This window comes from Centroberyx affinis, unplaced genomic scaffold (genome assembly GCF_046629955.1).
Source record: "Centroberyx affinis isolate AG114_WGS23_722 - 3 ecotype Tasmania unplaced genomic scaffold, CSIRO-AGI_Caff_v1 ptg003272l_1, whole genome shotgun sequence".
Taxonomy (NCBI): domain Eukaryota; kingdom Metazoa; phylum Chordata; class Actinopteri; order Beryciformes; family Berycidae; genus Centroberyx; species Centroberyx affinis.
The window spans coordinates 295,122-319,392 of NW_027281291.1; the positions used below are offsets into that span (position 1 = coordinate 295,122).

Below are 24,271 nucleotides of genomic sequence, written 5' to 3' on the forward strand. Positions count from 1 at the left end.
AAGTGAGGACTGGGAGAAAGTGGAGGGTATGGAAACCATCACTTCCTTTTGTATTTTTTCTAATACACATGACAATAAGGTTAAACTTGTTCAGAAAAATCTGAAGGACAGAGATTGGCTGTGTCACATTTTGATAAAAAAAACAAACATCAGCATAGGGATTATATTGGCATTAAGTGTAATTAGTGCCACCTTCTGAGTAGGGTAATTAATGCTTATGGCTGAACGAAAGAATGGTTCCAACATGTATGACAATTAACGGGCAAATCATAAATCGAGATCATGTGTAAATTCAAAAATGTAAAATTTGATTTAATTTACTGTTTCAAGCTGAATTAAGTTAACTGCTGGGACAACGAATGTAGGTAAGTTTAATAAAATAGGTTAATATTAAGGGAAAAATTACATTAAATTAAACTGAATTGCCTTGCTTCTTTATTTCAGTGTAAAGAACAGAAACAAATATGAGGATTCATACGTTTATTATGAAAAAATCAAACATTTCAGATTGAACATTTCAGATTTCAGTTCCCTCCAAGAAGACAAGCGCAACCCTAAAACAGAGGGAAAGAAAGACCACACGTTCTTCAGGAAAGAGAATCTTTGAGAGTGTGTACAAGCCACTAAATATCACAGACAGAGTTCTTCATTGGGTCACTAAATAAAACCAAAGTATAAATAACTTAAACAAATAAGAAAATAAACAATTTATTAAAAAAAGGAAGGAAAAGGTGATGAAACTTGTAGACAGTTTGTGATTTATTTCTTGCCTTAATGCCTGCATTAAGAGAATGGAGAGGTGGAGTGTCGACTAAGGTGTATACATAGGGAACCATCTAAATAATGACATAATGGTATACTGAGTGGGTGCACTGGGCACAGGGTGGCACACTGTGGTCACTTTTCTGAACTATAACCTAGAAATTTGATAAACATTTTCATGCATTTGAGGTATTTTTCTTTTCTTAACCCTAAACCCTTTTTACCATGTTAATGAATAAAGAAATATTTTTCAAGATTGAACAAGAGTCGTGGTGCTTTCTATGGATTTGGAAAATTTCATGGGATGAACCACAGGTGGTGTTAGCTCTAAGATTGTTTTGTGAAACCCAGCTCTATAGCTGATCAACCATTCTGGCAACTCACTTCATCTTCTAGCCATGGTGCAGACATAACCTCAATATGCCAAAACATTTATTAATCCCCTGACTTGCAGATTTCCAAAAATACGCAGAAAGCCTTGGCTCCCCAGGCAAAAGCAACCCAACCCCAATGCCTCTGACTGTCCACCTGATCCTCCCCTCTATCGGTCCAACACTCACATTCAATCCCCACCGATCTTAGCACCTGGGTAACAGTATTTGACGATGTATTGAACAGTTTGCACCACAGTTTACACTATTTCAATAATAGATTCCCAAGTCCCAGGTCTGTACATCTGGACTCCTGAAACCTTTTCTACACAGGATCCAAATGAACAATTACTAGTCAATAAGTCAGTCAGTCACAGCCTCATGACATACATGAACATATCAGCTACAAATGTTTGTCAGTTCTCCCCAGCAATAAGCCTGAGCCTCATCTTGGATCCCAACCCATCATTTAAGGAACCAGGATGTAGAACTATGACTCAATGTTCTACACCTCAGTCTCTCTACCCATTTGTCTCATTTAAAGTCTTTAATGCACTTCCACTTCACTACTCTGTCTCATCTGCTTGACCTTTCAACATAACAATAGCATCCTCAGCCTAGACAACAACAATCCACCACACATCACAGTGAATCATACCCTGATCTTGATGATTTGGCTGGAACAGCTAGCACTGTGAGCCACATGAGACCGTGTGAGTTTCGATTTATGAGGCTATGGAATAGCAACTTTGGTACTATAACAGTTCAAACAGTAATTTAGTTTAGGGCACTTGGAAAATTATATGATCTGTCTGTAGAACTAATTGCATCATTGTTGGAAAATCAGCCTGGATTTCATATCGACATCAAGTTTGTCTTGTCCATTGATTTTCATTTATTATTGTAATTTACAGCTAACATTGTTAGCAAACAAACACAATCTGTCTTGACTCTGGACCAAGCCAAACCACAGATGCATTGTAAAATGCATTGATGTCAATGGGATAAAATCATCTGTTTTTCTTAATTTTTGAAAAGATGATGCCTCATTTTAAAACAATTCAGACTAAAGAAAGAAAAGCAAGAAGCCTCTGTTGAACAAAAGATTTTTCTTGGTTATAATAATAATAATAAAACCGTTGAATGCACTGAGCGTAAAACACACTGGAAAATGAAATGAGCTTCTAGTTGCACAATATAAAAACATTAATGTAATAACAGGGCTTGAGTCAATCCACATTCAATGTATTCAACTCAGAAAGTGGATTTTCTCAAAAAAAAAAAAGCTTCAAAATGAAACTCCTGCACTAGATAATACAGGAAATGAAATGAACTAAAAGAACATTAAAAAGAACACAAAAAACAACAAAAACAAAAGCAAGTCCTCAAAATCCCCCATTTCTGGAGACATTTTGTCATTTTTAACTCAACTTTACATAATCTACTGCTGCTACTTCTAGCTCAAAACAAAGCCTAAAGATGAACAAAAACGAATACATATAGATAGAGGTGGTAAGTAATATAAAAAGTAAACATCATGACTTTCACACAAACAAAATGATAAGATAACAAAACATACCGTTTCATTACAATAGTGCTGTAACAGGATAGGGAATAATATTTAGACTGCATTTAGGCTTTTACAGTGCTTTAATGATGAGGAATATCTGGGTGATTGATAGATAGATGGATGGATGGATGCTAACTAGATTTGACCTGAAGTGATCACAAAATTAATTGAAATCCAGATTTTCTGAAGCAGAAATGACATATGTGTCAGGTACAAATTAAAATGCCTTCAAATCTATTTGTTAAAAAGCGGCTTGTGTCTGGTGTGGTATCCATTGGAATACTAGTATGCTGTAATGAGCCTGGGTCCCAGAACAAGAGAAATTTACTCAATTTGGGTCCCAGGCCAAAAAGCATACCCAAATTTCGGCCTTTAAAATGGCTTGAAATAGTCTTGAATCACCCTGTTATTCCTTCCTTTTCAAAGCGTTGTAAAGAGAGAGCTAGCGCGATAAATAGGCTGCATAGGGAACAACAAAGAACATAGGAACATAGGTAGGCCTGCGTTTGGTTTCATGCAAGGGAAAGCCATGTGGGGAACAAGACTGACTGGATCACATAGTGCAAAACCCCTCGGAAGACAAAGGCCATTTGGATCGATCCTTTTCACACACCCATCCCCCCACCCCCCCCCCAAAAAAACAACAAAAAAAAAAAAAATCTTTTCCACCTAATTTCCAGACAGAGTTCGTCCGCTGCAGTTGTCTCTGTTGACTCCACCATCCTGCCTCAATGTTGTTGCTAAGTAACTTGTGATTCTACGGCTAACTGGCTTTTAGGATGCTGGGCATGTCACCATGGTGATGCTTCAGAGGGCATTCAAATATATTACAGCAAATACTTCTTACCTCTAGAGAGAGGGCAACAACATATTAGCCACCATAGTATGCAACCTGGCAAAACTCTTTCCCCCGCTCTTTAAAATGGACGCCCTCCCTCGATACAATTTCTCCTTCTCTTATCCCTCTCCATCTTTCCCTCCCCTTGTCTCTCTCCTCATCCCTCCCTCCCTTCCTCCCTTCCCAGCAAAGTGAACTTTGGTCTCAGAAAACAGCAGGTTTCAGGAAGAGAGCTATGTGTAGTCGGGGTTAACAGGGGCATGTTCACAAACGTGAAGTGTTACACAATGCAGAATCATTTGTCCAAAATTGTCAACACCTCACTTTTCAGATGCGTGCACCCTGGTAATCCAGACCAACAAGCCCACCCCCTGACCCCAACCCTATCATCTAATCTCTCTCGTGGCTCTGTCCCTTCCTCTCTCTCTCTCTCCTACCTCGTCTAGCTTCTGTCTTTCCTCCTCCACTTCCCATTTATGACCTGTTCCCCCTTTTCTCCCCTCCTCCCCCCAATTTCAACATCTTGTGTTAATAGAAAATACACTTTTGGTTCTTGAATCCATCAAATCCTTTCAGGCCTGGGCAAAAAAAATCAACATTCAGAGATGTATTTGAACTACTTGATTTGTACTTTATATATTTGAAAGACTGATTACATATTGCTGTCTTGATTTGTGACTTGCACGATAATGCTAAATCAACCGTTTCTCTGCTTGAAACCTATCCAGGCACTGTTAATGTTCTTTATTTTCCCTAGCCTTTTTTCTCAGTATTGAAATGTATTCAAGTACTTTTTTGCCCAGGCCTGCGGTTTCATTAATCCTCCTCCTCCTCCTCTAGGGCTGGGTTCACTTTCAATTCAATCAATTCAGGAAGTTGATTTTCTTCTCAATTCAAACACTGAAAAAAATGTTCGGCATGCGAAGATCGTCATATCAAACCTGTTAAGAAACAGCAGTGAACAAATGTTGGACTATTGCAGTTTCGGTCTGCATTTTTTGCTGTTGATTGCATTGAAAGTGAATGGACTCCAGCCCCGGCCTCCTCTCCCTCCTCCCCCTACACTCCTCTTCCTCGTCCTCCTCAGCGCATCTTGTGTTCCACGTCAGCGTTGGCCATGTTTGAGCCAGGGCTGGGGTCCTGCTGTCGTCTGGACTGAGGAGAGAGAGGGATGGAAGGAGGAGAGAGGGGAGGAGAGGAGAGGAGAGGGGGGAACAGAGGGATGAGAAGGCAGGGAGAAGGAAATGTCAAGGATAGAGAGAGGGATAAGAGAGAGATAGAGAAATTAAGTACAGATTTTCAACTAGTAGCAGCACAATAAGATTTACCATAAATTAATGAAAAGAACAGCAGTATTTAACTTTCTATTTTTAATAGGAAAATCCTCACATGAGAGTAATTTTATGTTTGAAAGGTAACCTTATCACTGCATTCAAACACATCAAAAAGTTATGAATCTATATCTATACCAGTCTCAATTCCAGTTATGAGGTTCAATGATAGTTTGCTTTGGCAGGAATGAGCTGTTACTCCAACATTACCCAGTAAACTAATAATTTGCCTAAAGGGTTTGCTATCAAATTGTTTGTGAGGAGAGTCCAAAGGTGAAAATAAATGCTCTCAGTTTGGATCCTGGGTTGAAAAAGCCCCTCAACAAACCACTGCAGTTCCTTGTATTTTCACTAGAGGGAGCCAGAGAGCTTCATAATAACACAGCTGTCAACTTCTGCTGTTTATAAAGTTTACTTCTGTTGATATTTTAGTCAGGGGAGCAGGCAGACAGACAGGCAGAGAGGCAGACAGACAGATAAACTGGCAGACATACAGGTTGTCTGACACACAAATAAACACACACACGTGTACACATATATACACACACACACACATACGCATGCACGCAGTCAGCCAGCCAGCTAGTGGATCATTAGGTCATCATTAGAAGCCGTCAACATGACAAGACTTTTAAATATATTTCATGACTCGGTCACGTGTGTGTGTGTGTGAGTGTGTGTGTGTGTGTGTGTGTGTGTCTGTGCGTGCCATCGGCGTGACCTGGTCTGGCTGTAAAAGATACATCTGGTTATGTGTCTACACTTAAATCTCTCTCTCATCCAACATAGATAGCTGTGGGATTGAGCGAAAGAGAGAGAGAGAGAGAGAGAGAGAGAGCAGACAGAAATGTAGACAGAAAGATAGTAAAGGGGTTGCTTAGTTCAAGTGGCATGTAGTTGTGATCTCAATGACTCACCATAATAGCATCGTAACACACACACACACACACACACACATATGTCATACTACCATTTTGACTCCTCCTAGCCAGACTGACTCCAATATCCGTCTGTCTCCTCTGAAGAGCTTTCTGTAACTTTAATTATCAAATATTCATGTGTGGTTCGATTATAATTACTTGATTGGAGATCAAAGTGGAGCTGACAATGAACCTGCCCCGGGCAACTCCAGTCTAATTGTCCCACACAAAACTGTCTGTGTTTGTGTGTGTGTCTCTGTCTCTGTCTGCCCCTGTCTGTGAGTTTATTTTGATCTTACCTACCGTCTTTAAAAAGCGGATTTCAATCTAGACGGCATGATTCAAAGGCTGCTTTGAAAATGAAAGATTTCCTAAAATATATTACCACCAGTTGCAGATCTTTCCCCAAGCTTCAGACAAGACAGAGAAGATGCAAATGTGTGAAAGTATCAAACGATACTTTCTGGGGCTGCTGCTGTTAATGAATATAAGACCGACTTCGTTGGAGCTATGACTGTACTAGGTTTTTTTTCCAAGGATGCAGCTACATTTTATAGTTCAGAAATGTTTGTTTAATCTGTGAGATCCTCTTCTCTTTTTATTTTGGCAATATTTTTGCGAATAGTTTGCTGTGGTGTTTCTGCACTGCTCTTCCCAGAGATCACCTGTCAATCAAACAGTGTGTCCAGTACTATGACGTCTTTCTCCTTGGATTTTCTGTTGATGCAGCTTGAGTTTCTCTTTTCTTTGTCTGTTCAGTCATGCTGGCTATAGCTGCTCATGATTTTTATCCCAAACAAACAATCTGTTGTTGCTGCTGGAAATGTAAAACGCGTCACTTCTTGTGGATTTTTCCCCAGGAAAGAGCTACCAGACACCAGCTGTTTAGAACAGACAATGGAAAAGCTTTCATGAACTGGAAATAGGTTGAGTCCCGATTGTGTTATCAATCGGTGATAGAGAGTAGCAAAACTGACATTTATCTATAAGAAAATGTTGCGGGTTATTACTTTAAATGTAAAAGCTCAAAGAAACATGTGATGATCCTACATGCAGCTCCATAAAGTGTCTTCTGATGACAAAACCGATTAGAGGATGAATTGTCCGGTTTCTGGCTTTGGGAGAAACGTATTCATTTTTGCAAAAAATATGGATTCAACTCTCTATGATACCATGAGTGAATGCTATTGTGAGGTTGGAAAGAGACTAAACCCCTTCAGCCACGGACAACGTGGATGATGAAATCTTACTGGCATTTAAACAGATATATTTCTTCACATGAATAAATACATGCCAATGAGATGAATACAAGATGACGTGAAAACAAACGATATAAAAGCCTGTCTGTGAAATATGTAAATGTGAAATGTAAACAGAGGGCTTCAAGCTAATAGAATATGATGTAAAACTAAGGCTGTTCATAACTGGGGCCAAAATACCCATCAGTGTTTCTGCTGTGTCGCGGCCTTCATCCCTGTAGTGTTTGTCTTGCTGGAAGGGAGTGGTTTTTGCTAATCATAAGGGCTGGAGAGCTTTCTCTATTGATCCACACACAGATGGTAGCCTGCTGGGCCACTATAGGCTGCTTAACCACAACTCAATACTGGAGAAATGTGTGTGTGTGTGTGTGTGTGTGTGTGTGTGTGTGGGTGGGTGGGTGGGTGTTGTGTGACAGAGTGCAGATGTGCTGTGCCTGCGAGTTTGTGTTCATACGTGCCTGAACTGTATCTGTACAGTGTTTGTGTATATGTGTGTGTGTGTGAATGCAGGCATGTTTATATGTGTGTGTGTTTGTGTGTGTGTGTGTTTGTGTGTGTGTCTAAGGCAAGGCAGGGGGTCTGATGGCGATCAATACTAATGATATATTAATGCTTTCAGTGTCGGCTCATCATTCACCACCTAATCTCCTTCTGCTGAGCACTTGTGAGTGTGTGTGTGTGTGTGTGTGTGTGTGTGTGTGTGTAGTGGAGTTAAAAGGAACATTTATTCTCCCTACACTGCCTCTCTATCTGTCATTGTGACAGCTACCTACTGACCCTGAATGACTGGCGTATCAGTGCTTTTTGATGAAAACCTTGTATCTGTTAAAAAGACAAGGTTTCAGAGATGGAGGGGGAAAAACACCTACCTACCTAGTCAACCCATAGAGAGCAAGTGGAAATACCAATACATTTGTAGTGACATGGTTTTCCCCTAACAGAAAAGATTTATATTGATCCCCTCCATTTTCTGTATAGGAGCCTAACAGCCATTGCAAAAGTCTCCCATTCTCTCCTGCTTAATATTACAGTATTATAATGGTAGAAGTCATTAGCACATTAATACTACAGTGTCCACTAGGGTTACAACTGATGTATTGGCAAATTTTTATTAAATATGGAGGTTCCTCCGTGACCACAGCTGCATAAAAACCTGTAAAACCTGCAATGAAATTTTACTGTCTTCAATTTCAATTACGATTTTTTTTTTCTAAATTAATTCTTCATTTAGAGGCAGTGATCTATCCCAGAGTTTCCCTGCCGTTGAATAGGTGCAGTGGGTCATCCTGCATTAAAGAGCTGCTAACCATAAAATATTTCATTAGTCTGGGTTTCAGTGTGAGTTTTAGTGTCCCATGATGGTCTGAATGCTGTTTGAGAGGCTTTTCCACCCTGAAAAAAAAAACACAATTCTGGGGGAGTTTTGAATTCTGAATACATGTATTTTTTTGGGGCATGAAAATGTGAATTTAAAGATGTTGAATATCGGCACAACATATAGTCTACGGCGACTTCGGCCTTTAAAAAAAACCCATAACACCAAAAGAGAGAAAAGAGAGGAAAAGAAAAGTTCTGCTCATACACATTGCATGCAGTAAAAAGAGAATTTCACGCCTATAATACATCTGCATGTTGTCCCCCTCTTCCCAATGTACTATATCCCTCTTTCTCATATCCTGTTCTCTCTCTCTCTGTTATCCTCTCTCATCTGTCGTTCGCCGTGCAATGTCCCCCTTTTGCATCCCTTCGTCTCCTGGCCCGGTCTTCTATTATTGATGCGTTTGTTCTCTAGTCTCTCCCTCCGTCTCCCCGCAACACCTTCCCCCAACCCTGCTTTCATGAGACCATTTTCTAGAGAACAAACTTAAGAAAGAATAGCAAAATACGCTTTTACAAATGCATGACGTCTGTGAAGGCGGAATAACTTCTACCTCTATAAAGAAACACCATATCTGCCGTTAATTCCAAAGAAATTCACGGACTTTCTGTATCCGTCTGTCTGTCTGATCCCTCTGTTATCTTTGAATCGCAGCTAGAGAGAGAGAGACAGAGAGGAGGAGAGACAGCAGAGAGCGATAGACAGATGACTAGATAGCAAGCTGACTAGATAGAGAGAGTTAAAGCAAGAGAGGTGGAGTTTTAGACCGCAAGTTTAGACCACAGAAATGCAGAGGCTGAATCTGTGCAGCCATTCAGCAGCGCCAGTCGAACACACCCATCGTACGATCCACAGCAAGGCAGCAGGGTGTTACTGTGATTGTTGCCTCTCATCATTTTATCTTAAAATATGATTCATACGGACATTGCGATAGGAGAGTGATTCGCAGTATTTCCTGGCCTATTGTTTTACAGTTTCAATTTTTAACGCCAAATGCCTTTTGTTTATATATTATCAAAGACTTTGAAGGGAAAGTGATGGTAGTTATTAGAATATTGATTCAGCAGGAGACACAGGGTTCTTTTTCTCTGAGAGCTTCAGGGAAGAAACATGAGATCAGCGAGATGAAAGACGACCTTCATTTACTGCCTCGCTTTCTTTCTTCCTGTCTCTTTCTCTCTTTCTCTTTAAGTCTGTGTTTCTCTCTCTCTCTCCCTCCTCCTCCTCCTTCGCTCGGTCACTCCCTTTCTTTTTCTCTTTCTTCGTTTGCAGGACCATGTGCTGCAAAGCTGTGGTAGGTCTTGATGTGCGTGTGTGTGTGTGTGTGTGTGTGTGTGTGTGTGTGTACAATGTCATTCGACGAAATAGTTATGAAATGGTCATGTATCTCTCTCTCTCTCTCTCTCTCTTTCTCTCTCTCTCTCTCACAGAAACAGGTCATTCAATAAATATATCAAAACTGCATGCACATGCTAGTGGGAACTTTCATTCATGAACACACACACACACACACACACACACACACACACAGAAATATCATCATAGACAAACACGCGCGGCAACGCAAGTAAATGAACACAGGTGGGCACATACACCACACATGCACACACACACACACACACACACGCACACACACACGCAGGGTGGTTTAGTGCATGACAGTGTGATAGATAGTGAGAAGTGGAGGACACAGACCCTGTTCTTTTCTGCTGGCTGTCTGTCTGTGTGTGTCATCAGTCCCAGATTTTAGAAACCACAGGGTCCTAAAAAAATAAACAATTTGGGGTTCATTCTTAGGGCGTCAACTTAGGAAGGATTCTTCTGATCTCCCCAAAGCCTTGCTGGGAAAGTGAGTTTGTCTCCGGGACAGTTACAAAATTAGCATATAAATTAGCATTAGCATATACATTTGTGAATCTGAATTTTTGTCTATATATGATATTGAAAAAAGCACATATTTGTGAACGAGGATATTGCATTAAATGACAACGCAATTAAAGAATTGATTTCTAGAGGATTTACATTTTATTAAACATTGAACGGAAGGCAATGTAGTGTGTTTCAATTTCTACAATCTTCAATTTTTTTCTATAATCGATGGCACAACAAACTACTTTCCCTTCTAAGGCTTTTGGGACACCTGATAAACTTGAATCAGTCATTCAATACTTCAGTAATATCAAATCAAATCAATTATTTGATTAGATTTATGGTCAAACTGATCATGCACTAAACCTACAGTACAAACAGTAACTAGTATACTTAGAGGAAAAAAAAATGTGGAAACACACAACCACACGTCACACCCTTAGCCACCCCAAGCGCTAAAGCATAGAAGATCCTACTGGAAATTTGACTTGTTGCTTGATTAGCGTGGTATTTTTTTTTCAATACTCTTCTCTAACATGGTGCATATTAAATATAAACTCACAAATATGACAAGCTGATGGCAAATGTGGATCAAATTCAAGGCATATTTGCTGAAAACTTGTGTTACAAACTCCATTACCATCTGTTATCATCTACAACAAATTTAATAATAGTGGAAAGCTCATCAGAAATTTGCCATTATTCAAAATTTTATTGTGAAACTGCAGTTTGCCTGAGTGCAATTTGTGCTGTTTTTGAAGATGCTTTGAGAAGGTATATGAAATAGAAAAATGAAACAAATCCAAAAATATGATGTGCAAATTTCCAGTAGGGTAAGTGTAGTCATGAGACCCTAAATGCAGCACTGTTACAGTTGGAGCTCTACTTATTCCATTAATAGAATAAATCCCCTTGTCCCCCTCTGAGGTGGCAGACTAGCATCACTCCTCCATTAACATTAAGGCCACCTTCAGCCCCACACTGGTCCCAGGCCCGCTCACCTCCAGGTCCTCTCTGTGTGACCGGTCTCTGTCCTCAAAGTCTCTGGTTCTGCGTCGAGCCTCTTCGAACGCCGCCTGGGCCAGAGCGTCCTCGTGCTGCGGAGAGAGAGAGAGAGAGAGAAAGAGAGGGAGGGAGGGAGGGAGAGAGAGAGAGAGAGAGAGATGTGATTTAGGGAAGAGAAGATGAACAGATGAACATAGGGAGGTGAAGAAATACCTGAAGAGATGAGTTTGTTGATGATGAGAGAAAGGTATCACTATCACGCGTGTGTGTGTGTTGCGTGTGGGTCCGTCCCGGTGTGTGTTACCTGCGCCCGCTCGTCGTCATACTCCAGGAAGCCCATCCCATCCAGCCTCTGTAGGTCTATCCAGCCTTTCCAGATCACACACACCCCATTCAGGATCATAGGAGCCTTTAAATGGACCTGGAGATATGCAGAGGGACAGAGAGAGTGAGAGAGAGAGAGAGAGAGGGGGAGGTATGTCAGCTGTGCATTTCAGAAATACTAAGAAGCATAGTCTTTCTAACTAGATGTGACGGAGTTGTCAGCTACACTGAACACAGACTAGTGGATGTACTGCCACCTTTTGTTTTTAAAATAAACAGAAAAACAAAAAAAAAACATTAATTAATTATTATATGCACAAAAAGCTGCTAATTCACAGCAGCATATACATATATATATATATGTATATATATATATTTTCTTTTCTTTTTTTCATTTCTATTTTTTGAGGTATTTTACAGGAAAAAAACAATTGCAAAAAATCTGCGTTTTTTGCCATATACATTTTTGTAAATAAGTCATAAAAAATATATATATTTTTGAATTTCCCTCTGTAAATTACCAACTATTTACTTATCCAGTAGAACTAAACAGGGAAATATACTCTGATTTCATCAACTGAGAAAAAAAATATGCAAATTTGCAATTTTCTTAATGAAGTATTAGTAATTTGAATATGATAAAACCAAAATAAATAAAGTCTTAATACAAAAAGTGTTTGCATTTGTCTACATATTCAACATATAAAATTTCATTCTGATAGGATGACAGGATTTATTCCCCCCTATTCTACTGTGGTGCCTCATAGCACAAATAACTATGAAGATAATTTATGACAGATACATATACAGACACATTTATTCCCCTTGGTTCTCGGTGTAAGAACCTCTGGTGTAGGCAGTACGGTACCAACCCACTTACATAGTGTTTTATTCAACCTTTTATATTGCAGTGGTTGGTGAAAGCTGTGTCCAGCCAACATGACAGTTAGCTTTGCAGAAAAAAACCATCTGCTGTTCCTCCACAATCATTTGGGAACCCATTTTTCGGTTTCCCATGACTTTGAGTCGCGACCCAGACTGGAAAACAACAATATCAGCTGATCTTTGATTGCGGGGCCTTGGGAAGAGCTCCGGCAGCTTAATATAGCCTGTAGCTTCATATAAAGTTAGAAATCCCCAGCCAGAAACCATCAGCTGGTTCTCCAGAATAATGAAAAGCACTGTGTTTGGTAGATGGACCCCCCCCCCGGTCTAACTGGTGTGAAGGAGTAAACCACTAACTACGTCAAACCCTCTCTAGTACAAGTGAGCATTAGACTAGTACATCACACACACACACACACACACACACACACACACACACACGCACACACACATACATACATATACACACATATTCCTAAGTCTGGCTGAGTGTGTTCTGCATGGCTCTGAGGAATGAGTGCATTTGATGGCATACAAGCATGTAAGTGCAGGGATCTGTGTGTGTGTGTGTGTGTGTGTGTGTGTGTGTGTGTGTGTGTGTGTGTGTGTGTGTGTGTTATTGCTGGCTGTCAGGCCGGTATTAGCGGAAAAGTGAGTGTTTGTATTGGACTGAGCAGAGCCAAAGTGATCAAAAAAAAAAATCATTTGCTTAAACACATTTTCTCCCTCTACTTCTTTGTGTGCGCGCGTGTGTGTCTGTGTGTGTGTGTTCATTTTACAGCCACTGCACAGGTCCTGTGGGTTCAAAGGCCCTATTCACACTGGCAGCTAAAATTGTCTTATCTAAAGCGATTTTCATTGAGTATAACATTTAAATAAACCTAACTTAAAAACTAAAACAAACACTATATCAGGAATGGGAGGGCCATAACCTTTGTGCCAAGCCAGTAAAAAAACCTGAAAAACATTCCTTTGTCGGGACAATACTTAAGTATCTTCAATCAAGCCTGATAATAAACAGAAATTAGAGCTGAACGACATTCAGTAACGTCAGTCAACAGTAAGTTTTCTACACAATTCCTGTCTGTTGTTTTTTCCATTATGAGAGCATGTGTGTCTCTTTCTGACCTTGTGTGGAGTTTATTTTGTCTGTCCTTAGATGAGAGGGAGAAACAGAGGGGGAGAAAGTGGAGTGTTAATGAGGAGACTACAAGTGTTTATAGCCTTTAGACTGCCCCCCCAACACACACACACACACACAGACACACACACACCCTCTCCTATACAGCGAGCAGCACAAATAAACCCAGTCTACAGCGTCAGACTGACAGGCGGAGCAACGTCAGGCCGCGTCTCTCTCTGGATTCCTGGGTTTGCTATATCGCGATGGCTGAGTGCCAAGAAGCCAGCAATGTAACCACCAAATATGCGAGTGTGTGTATGTGTGTGTGTGTGTGTGTTGGCATGATGTGAGGGACAGGCAGGGGAATGTGTATGTCTGTAGGCGGGATCACACAGAACCATTTCCCTGTTTAGGTTTCTCTCTCTGTTTGTATTTGGGTGGTTCTCAGCTGCAGCAGGTAGGGCATTACGCTGCTGTGCTGTGTGGCTGAGCTCAGATGTTTCTGGCTAGAAAAGAAATGCTGTTAAAGGAGTAGTTCACCCCAAAACAATTATACTCAATTATATACATGTCAGCCGAAACTCCACTGAAGTTAAAAATGTCCATCAAATGTCTCCAAACAGCTTGTGCAGCGTAATCCAAGTGTTTTGTAGCTAAACGATCCAAAAGTGCAACATTTACTTCATTATCTCCTAGATTTTCCTCCCTGACAATGCTTTTTGTTTCTAGAAATTGCTTTTTTGGAGCATAAAAGGTCTATTATAGTGTTTGATAGATAGTTTTATAGTTGGAGTTTTGACTGACATGTGGCTGAGTAGAATTGTAGTAGTACTGAATTTTCATTTTGGGGTGAACTGTTCCTTTAACTTCATTACGTTCCTTCATGATGCCCACGCAATTATTCTGGAGAGACTTTTATCTAAAAACCACTGGCTATGTTACTTTGCCAAAGTATTTTTAATCAATGTGACCTAGAGTGAATAAAACATTGTACTGTATTGGGACCACTAAATATGGACCACCAACTTTGACAGAAATACTGGGACTGAGAAAATACACATCCTAGCTTACTGACAGTGAGTATGGAGGTTATGTGGACATCTAGTTACACATGCAGTTAAATGGCACACACACACACACACACACACACACATGCTCCCATACTTCCCTAAACAATGAGTTGCATCAACCGGAGCTGTCTGAACTTGTCATTCAGCCAAACACGTGATGAAAGACATGGTATATATATGCAGAGTGAATGAACTATCTTCTAACTTTCTCATTTCTTTCTCTCTCTCTTTCAGTGTCTTCCACTTTCCCACAACATTGTTTACCATGGGGAAGAAACAGAGAGGCAGAAAGACAGAGAAAAGAAAGAGAGGAGACAGACAGAGAGAGAGTGTTTTTCCCAGTGTGGGCATACACGGAGGAGTTTTTACGTGGTATTTTTATCTGAGTAAACAACTATTTAGGAATAAATTAACAAAGTCAAACACACACACACTCACACACACACACACAGACGACTAGATTTTTCTGTGTGATACAGGACAAGCTCCACGTTCCTGCATTTTTACTCAGGCTATTTTTGGACAGCCTCTCACAGGGACCTCTTTTACCACAACTACCCACACTGCACTGGGGCTGCTGGGGAGACCGCACCCCGAGAGAACGTGGGTTTTTGTGACTCTGTGTGTGTGTGTGTGTGTGTGTGTGTGTGTGTGTGTGTGAGTGAGAGAGAGAGAGAGAGAGAGAGAGAGAAAGAGAGATGGCTTCCACATCTGTGTGGCTGCACGGCGCTTTTATAAGAATGCTTCATTGGGCTTGACAGGGAAAATATATGTGTGTGTACGTGTGTGTGTGTGTGTGTGTCAGTAAATGGATGTGGGGGTTTGACATGGCTCTCTCTCTCAGAGGAAGTCTGTGGTTGGGCCGTTTCTCCATATTTTCCCCTCACATGCACACACACACACACACACACACACACACACACACACAGGAGAACTCTCTCACACAGAAGCACACTGTGAATAAGAAAGGAAGCAGGGTGAACTGCAGTGGAAATTCAGACTAGCTGTAAAACTGGGTGCAAGTTAAGCCTGGCGTTCAGTTCAGATAAGCCTGATTTAGTCCCATATGGGAGGATTTGTGTTGTTGTATTGAGTTGTATCACTGCCCCCACTCTGTAGGTGGGGAAGTAAGAGTGAAACCTATGACTAATACAGTCATTCTTATGCATTCTCTAACTGGCTGCTATAGATCTTTTGATGATGTTTTTCTGGAAATATTGGCACGGTCCACATGGCAAAAATGGCAATCACACCAATAGCTCTCCAAACTCCACTACCCCTTACTCCAAAGCATGGTCACACACACACACACACACACACACACACACACACACCACCCAGGACTGACCGAACCCTGCTAATTCCCCATGCATCTTCAGACAGACGAGTTGAGTGTATCGAAACAGTGTCGGCGTTATCGGCGTTGTTGCGCGAAAGCCTCGTAAACTCCGATTCTGCTGATTTGAATGTTTTAACTTCAACTGAAAGATTACGTGGTCTTCTGTGGTTTGAGGAGATTTCTATGACTCTTGGGCTGATGAAACCCATACAAAACCCCACTGGATGAAGTCAAAAATGCATGAAAACAAGGCTGTTTTTCATAGTTCCTGAAAAGCTGACGAGGTTTTCACCCAAAAGCGATGTTATGCAACCTGGCTTCAGTCCTGTGAATCACTGTGAATCATTTTTTACTTGCATTCATTGCACAGACACAGCTGTCCTTGGAGGTGCAAAGCTGAACTTATTCTTGCCTTGACCCCCAACATTTCAGTCCTACATGGAAACCATTGCTGAACAATCACAATAGCAAAGCTGTTTTACTGGTGTGGATGCATGTGGACTCTCTTTCTGTCTCTCTCTTGCTTTCTCTGTCTCTCTTTCTCTCTCTCTCTCTCTCTAGATTTAAAGTTCTAGTAGTAAAGTCCAAGCACTCCAAGCTAAGCTGTGCCTACTGTGTGCGTGTGTGTGTGTGTGTGTGTGTGCATGAGTGAGAGAGAGAAAAAGAGAGAGTGCGTTGGCAGACAGTGTGTGACGCAGATGTAGAAGGATGTGTTGGCACAGCGCCTCTCATTCAGCCTGGTGCCAACCATCTAGTCAGCACAACTGCCCACTGGCACACACACACACACACACACACACACACACACTGAAACACACACACAGGTCGGAAGAAGTGAAGAAGAGAGTGTATTTAAGAGAGAAAAAGAAGACGGAGAGAAAGAGGGGCGGTGACGGAGGAATAAAAAGAGACATGTTTGGGTCTTTGTGCTTCTTGTTTGTTTGAATGTGTGTGTGTGTGTGTGTGTGTGTGTGTGTGCGTATGTGTGTGTGCCCAAAGCGTAGTGTGGGAGAGGCGGACAGGCTGCTTAGCCACACTCACAGGGCTGAAAACACAGATGCCCATTGTGTTCACACACCTCGTGGGTATCAGTCTACGTGTGTGTGTGTGTGTGTGTGTGTGTGTGTGTGTGTGTGCGTGTGCGCGTGTGTGTGTGGTGTCTAAGCTGGAGGCAACAACTGATTTACAGCAGTAATTATGTTATTATCCAGAAGAATGTTGCATCAGTGACTGTCAGAGCGTCTGAGAGGCTGCGTGTGTCCGTTATATTCAAACACTAAACATCACTCAGTGTGTGTGTATGTGTGTGTGTATGTGTGTGTGTGTGTATGTGTGTGTGTGTGTGTGTGTGTGTGTGAGTCAGCAGCCACTCATGGACACCTCATGCTCTCTGTTGTTTTCTCTCACTGTCTCTTTCTGCTTAATCAAGCTTTCTTCCCTCTTTCTTTCTTTCTTTCTTTCTTTTAGGGCTGCAACTAACGATTATTTTCATTGTCGATTAATCTGTCGATTATTTTCTCGATTAATCGATTAGTTTGGTCTATAAAATGTCAGAAAATAGTGAAAAATGTCAATCAGTGTTTCCCAAAGCCCAAGATGACGTCCTCAAATGTCTTGTTTTGTCCACAACCCAAAGATATTCAGTTTACTGTCATAGAGGAGTAAAGAAACCAGAAAATATTCACATTTAAGAAGCTGGAATCAGAGAGTTTTTTGCCGATTAATTTAATAGTTGACAGCTAATAAATTAATCGTTGCAGCTCTACTTTCTTTCTTTCTTTCTTTCTTTCTTCCTTTCTTTCTTTCTTTCTTTCTTTCTTTCTTCCCTTCCTTCCTTCCTGTAATCTGGACCAGACCATGGCAGAGAGGAGGATTTGTATTCTAATACCATCTAATACCAACCATCAAATACAAGTCCTCCATCCCAGAAAGGAGCACTTTCAAGTAAGCAATCAAGCAAAAAGCATGGAGAAAAAAGAGAGAGCAGACAGCATTAGCAAAGCCTCCAGGACAATATGGCACCCAAGTGCCTCCCGGATTAATCATTCCTGATTCATGCCCCCCCCCCACCCCCCACCCCCCACCCCCCAGAGCTCACAGACTGACACACAGTGGCTCTTTCACAGCCAACAACAGACATATAATGACTTGAACACTGAACACGACAACAGCATGGATGACATGTTGTCATCTTACTGGCAGAAAAGGACACAAACCATGAAGGGAGGGTAAAACGGAGAGAGAGAGAGAGAGAGATCATGAAAACGGGGAAAGAGAGACAGAGAGAGAGAGAGAGATCAGGGTATCCGCAGGTTCCCACACAAACCACATTTAAGAACTTTATTTTCTACCTGGAATTCAATTTAAGACTTTAATTTTAGAATTTAAGAATAAAGAGAGCTAAACGGGTGGTACGAGAAATGGGAAAAATCTATCGATACCAATATATAATTTCATTTTTTCATATTTTGTAAGGCCTTACATTTAAATAATCTAAGACTGGATGAATCTAAGGATCTGTGGATTGAGAGGACGAGAGAGAGCCTGACAGTGAGAGAGACAGAGATGGTGTATTGGTTGAGGGAGAAAGGTAGTTTGTGGTAGTTGTGTTGGTAGGTGTTTCCTTGCCACAAGTGAGGGAGACACAAAGGAAGAGAGATAGGCAAGAGAAATAAGCTGAGAGAAAAACAAGTGAGATGGAAAACAGAGTGAGAGATGAATAGAGAAAGTGGTGCAGAGAGAGTCAACTGTAGACAGATAAATAGCAAGGGACAAAAACAGAGAGAGAGAGAGAGAGAGAGAGAATGAGAGGGAGTGGAGTGAGAGGGTGTACCCAGTGTGTGTGTGTGTGTGTGTGTGTGTGTGTGTGTGTGTGTGTGTCAGGTGTGACAGAAGCAGGTGGAGATAAAGCACGTTACTGGCCTTCTGTTCTTAATCCCAGACTGAATACTCCCTAACGTCTACCGGCCTATTGTCTGGCACACACACACACACACACACACAAACAAATGTACACATACTCAGACAGACAGACAGACCGCCACATTGTGAGGACCTTCCATGGACTGGGAAAGTACATAAACTGCTGTGTATAAATCCAAAGTTAAGACTAAATTCTCTGCACATAATGACTACAAAGGTATACACACACACACACACACACACCACCTGCTAAAGGGACAGAACTATAATAGTAAGGTACTCCCCAATGCGTGCCCACTATCTCTTCTTCTGCTTTCTTACCCTATAATTATAACTCTGCAACATGGGACACCACATACACCAACACAGCATGACATATGGCTCCATACACCAAGGCTGGAATCAAATACATTGTTTTAAAAACACTTTCATGGCATTTCTGCTTTACTGGATAGAAACCAGATATGAGAGACTGGAAGAGAGGTCAGAAAAATTAGTTGTTCTATGTTCAAAATTCTTATCTTATCTTATTACAGACTCATTGATCATGGGTCAATGGGTCATCTGTGAATGGAGGGCTTTGGCCCCAGCCCTGTCTGTGTCTCTAACTGCCTGCAGTCACATAATTGTGCATCAATGCTATGCAAAGTCCTTTCAGTGAGCACCGGAGGTCCAGACCACTGTTTGTTCCTGGGCATGGAAATATCATGCAAATCCACACACAGGATGCAGATAGAGTTACAAAACCAGAGAGAGAGAGAGAGAGAGAGAGAGAGAGAGAGAGAGAGAGAGAGAGAGAGAGAGAGAGAGAGAGAGAATGAAAGAAAGAAAGTTAGGATGGAGGGAAAAATGTGATTGAAAGAAAAGAAATAAGAAAAAGACAGGCTCGCACAAAAGATCATATTTTCAAATCTAAACAGGCAGAAATCAATGATACTCTATGTGACCTTTGTGTCAAGCATTGATAATCATATCTTCTGTTCCTTTTGATTTAAGATTTAGTCTTTAGAAATAAAGACCCCGCATGTACTGACAAACACACACACTAGCCCCTTAAAGAAGTGAAGAGTGGTCTCTTAAGTCTTCAATTAAGAGGGTTTTCCTCATCTTCCTATCCTTATAAGGACATTTGAACACACAAGAAAACCCAGAGAAGTCCAGGTGAGCTCAGTCCAGTTCAGCAGACAGTTACTGGAAGACAGGACTAAGAATAGAGGAATGGAGGTGACACACACATGCTGGATTTCACACCAGTCTGACCGTCCTCTCTCTCTCTCTCTCTCTCTCTCTCTCTCTCTCTCTCTCTCTGCCTCTCCCCAGTACACACACAAAGAGCCAAACACACTTCGACACACACACACAGATGCATGATACTGACATAAAACACACACAGACACAAAGGGCACATAAACAGAGGACCCTGTCTGTGTGGGTGCTGCAGTGCATTATGGGAGTGGGTGTGGTCATTGATCTACGGCCCGGAGCAGGAAATATGAAACCCTGTGGGAGGAGACAGTTGTGTGTGTGTGTGTGTGTGTGTGTGTGTGTAGGGAGGAGGCTTTGCGGTGCACTAACTTCTGGTAACTAGCAGACACACAAAGGAAAAGTTGACTTATGCCGATTCAAATGAAAGAGTACCAAGCTTCATTCAAATCTGTTGAGCAGCCACCATGCTTAGATGTACAAGATGTAGAAACGTATGCACACACACAAGCACACAAATGCATGAACGTACCCATGTGCAGTAACACACACCCACACACACTCTGTCTCGCTCGTACGCAGCAGCGGTAGCAGAGGGAACCAATTAGTGGTCTGGCTTTGATGATGTCACTGACAAGTCACGCACCGATGGAGCAGCTTCCGTTTAGGGGGAAACATGACACCACACCAGTACGCACACACACACACACACACACACACGCACACTTCTAAAAAATCATCTATTATCTGACACCTAAGTTTTCCTCTAATTCAGCCATCAGCTTCAAGCCACCAACACTCTCCTCTATCACATGCATATCAACATCAAGTGTGTGTGTGTGTGTGTGTGTGTGTGTGTGTGTGTGTGTGTGTGTATGTGTGAGTGTGTGTGTGATTACATCCATCTGCAAGGTCAAACTTTATCCTGAGATATGTGAACAATTCCAAATGTTTTGACCCCAGTCACAACTTTACTATCCCACAATTCTTTGGGATCATGATAGGCATCCAATACATGAAGTGTAAAAAATCTCAACATGATGATGATGATGATGATGATGATGATGATGTTAATTTTCCTGGCAGGTAGTGAAACTATTTTACCAATATTCAGTTAAAGGAAGTAACTTAAGCAGCCATGTTAACAGCTGGCATCTGTAAGGTCGACCTTTACCTTCAGTTCTGTGAGCAACTGCAAACACTGTGACCCCACTGACCTAAAGCACTGGTTTCCAAAGACTGGCTTAGGAGCTGAAGCTGCAGGCACATCTGAATGGGTCCCTAAATGTACAGTACTTACCAGACATGGATCAAATAGTATTTGAAAATCAGTTTTAGTATTGGTTTCGAACTTGCTTAGAGGACCAGATGGGTGGAGTTAGACAATCACAGTTTTTGAAAGTCAGTTTTAATGTACTTTTCTATCACTGACTACTTTTAAACCCCACCCATCTGGTCTGCCACGGTGGTTATAACAAACACTAAGGTGGTTACTGCAAATACAATTTTACCCAGTTCTGTTTAGCACTGTACACATGGTAGCCATTGTACCAGTCCCTCTACCCTGCATCTGTACTGCACAGTACTGCTTGAGTTTCTAATCAGTTCTTTCAAGGGTGGAGCAACAGTGCTGCAAAGTGCAATAAAGTATGTAAAAAACGTCAGCAATGGCTGTGTCCATATTTGCCATATTTTCTGTGAACTCTGAATAACCTAGCATCATTTTTATCCCCTAATCATGTCACATGGAGGGCCAAGAGCAGAGAAGTAGGAAATAAAAAGGTGGTAAATGACCTCTGGCCTTTGATCGTTATCAGGCAAACAACCACTAACAGAAAGAAAAATTATAATTTATGTAGTTTTTCTTTAAAAGTTCTTATCGTCATATAACCTACGTTAGTTTGACACAATGTACTGTGATGTATACTATGAATGGAAAGATTGATGTCAGCCTAGAAAGGTGTGTGAACTCGTTCCACAAATCAAAAGAAGGTTAGGTGGGTTTACCCTCCACTGCATCCCGGGCTAAAAGTCTGCAGGTTTTCATTCCAACCGATCACCACACCAGTTGATTGCACTGATTAGTTCCTCCTCTCTGGTTGAAGGTGTGCTGATCAGTGAAATCAGCTGCCATAGGACGCCATTACAATACTCTAACAAAAAAAATACTGAGTGACCTGGCCAAACGTTACTGTGTGTGCATGCATGTGTTTTTGTGTGTGAGCTCTTCCCTACCAGCCCATCCTCCTCCATCATCTAGTTGACACTCGTCTGCTTCTCATTTACTCTTCCTCTACAACTACTAATCTTACTCTCTCTCTCTCTCTCTGCTTCTTTTCACTCTCTCACTCTGTCTTAGTTTTTGTTTACTGTATATGTGTTTATGTGTGTGTTTATGTGTGTGTTTTTGAGTGTATACATGTGCATGTTTGTGTGTAAGTCTGAGCAATCAGTCTGGCGCCACCATGCTCGACAACATGTGGTGCTCTTACCCCCCTGCACACACGCACACACACACACACACACACACACACACACACACACACACACACACACACACACTGACCAGAAGAACAACCTTCAACATTGAAACTACTGCAGTGTAATTCCTGTGGTATCGGCCTCAGTCTAGAGTCACATCCTCAGAGCAAATACACTGTAATATCTGGGTGTGCGCACGCACACACACATACACCACACACACACACGCACACACACACACACACACACACACAGATAAAAGAGTGAAAGCATGTTGGTCTGTCGATGTGTGAGCATGTATACCTGTGAGTTGGTATAAGTGAGAGACAAAGAGACAGAAAGACAGGGAAACACACACACACGCACACACACACACACACACACACACACACACACACACACACACACACATACGTACATACACAGAGGAGGTGGTCAGGCAATGGAGGAATGGAGTGAAGCACAGGAAGGAAGGAAAGGCCAGTATCTGTTTTACCTCAAGGAAACTAGAAGCAGGTCAGTGAGGTTTCTCAATACAAAGGAAGCCATATCAAACACCGTAGATGACAAGAAATGGACGAAAGGGAGAAGGAAGGGAGAAGAGGCACAGTGAGCAATATGCAAACATTAATCATGGGTGTGGATGGACAGGTAAACTGTGATTGATGATTGTGTTAATGAAAGAATGCCAAAACTGTTGCTGACAAGAGGGAAGCACCGGTGAGGAATCTGGGTGGGGATTAAAGAGAAAGAATTTAATTTCACATGAAAGCACACTATATGCAAATCTCAAGGGCCGAAATTAAACTGATGAGCAACTGATCATGTCAGTGTCAAAAAGTTATATATGCATTCAGGGGAAAAAAATAGTTAGACGTTCAATATTTCTGCAATATAAAGAATCGAGTCTGTAGCCTACTATTCTTTAAAAAGCACCATAACTTGCTATGGCGCATAGCTAACAATGTATATTTGCGTGTTCTGGACACATTTCTGTGCACATTTTACCTCCATCTGAAAACTTGATCATGTAAATAGCTTACAATGCACATTTGCACGCCTAGACAGATTTCGTAACACATGTTCTTCAGTATGTAGGCTACATCTGATAATATGAACAGCTAGCGATGCCCACATGCTCATCTGCTGTGTAAATCTAATAATGTGGAGCGCCAACAATGCACATTTTGCATACCCTGCATATATAGTCTACTTTGAATTGTAAACTATAAACTCCAAATATCTGCTAACCTGTAAAATTGTTTGTTATATTATCTGTCATGTAGTATTTCGTGTTTCTCAAAAGTAAGACCATGTGATGCTAATATACTGTTAGCATATCTTCCTCACGCAATAAAGATAAAACCAACCTTTCAGACACAACTTAAACATAAATTAACATGTGAAAATACATTTATCATGAAAATACTGAAAATAAGTGCTTGTCTCTCACTTTGCCCTCTCAATGCTTGGTTCTGCATGCTAGCAGTTTAGAGACTTTTAAAACATTTGGTGGGCAGTTTTATATTCAGCTGCAAAAACGAAACGCCCAGGTAAAACAAACATGACGCAAATGACTGAAAAGCAAGCTTCTAAAACACAAAAGAAAGAACAGTAGTCT

The 24,271-nt window shown here is 41.3% G+C and overlaps 1 protein-coding gene across 6 annotated transcripts in view; it reads right to left on the minus strand.

Moving 5' to 3' along the window:
• Nucleotides 1-471: 471 nt before the first annotated feature.
• Nucleotides 472-24,271, minus strand: part of cbfb (core-binding factor subunit beta) — a 33,625-nt gene continuing 9,825 nt past the window's right edge. For 2 of the 6 annotated variants that reach the window (XM_071538423.1, XM_071538418.1), the window contains 3 exons: nucleotides 11,608-11,724; nucleotides 11,300-11,395; nucleotides 472-4,696 (listed from right to left, as the gene is read on the minus strand). In XM_071538423.1, the coding sequence (XP_071394524.1) occupies nucleotides 4,625-4,696; nucleotides 11,300-11,395; nucleotides 11,608-11,724 (285 nt within the window). In that variant the 3' untranslated portion in view covers nucleotides 472-4,624. Of the gene's footprint in view, nucleotides 4,697-10,124; nucleotides 10,193-11,299; nucleotides 11,396-11,607; nucleotides 11,725-24,271 lie in introns of all 6 variants that reach the window. The other 4 variants (XM_071538420.1, XM_071538421.1, XM_071538419.1 and 1 more) reach the window with 4 other exon arrangements.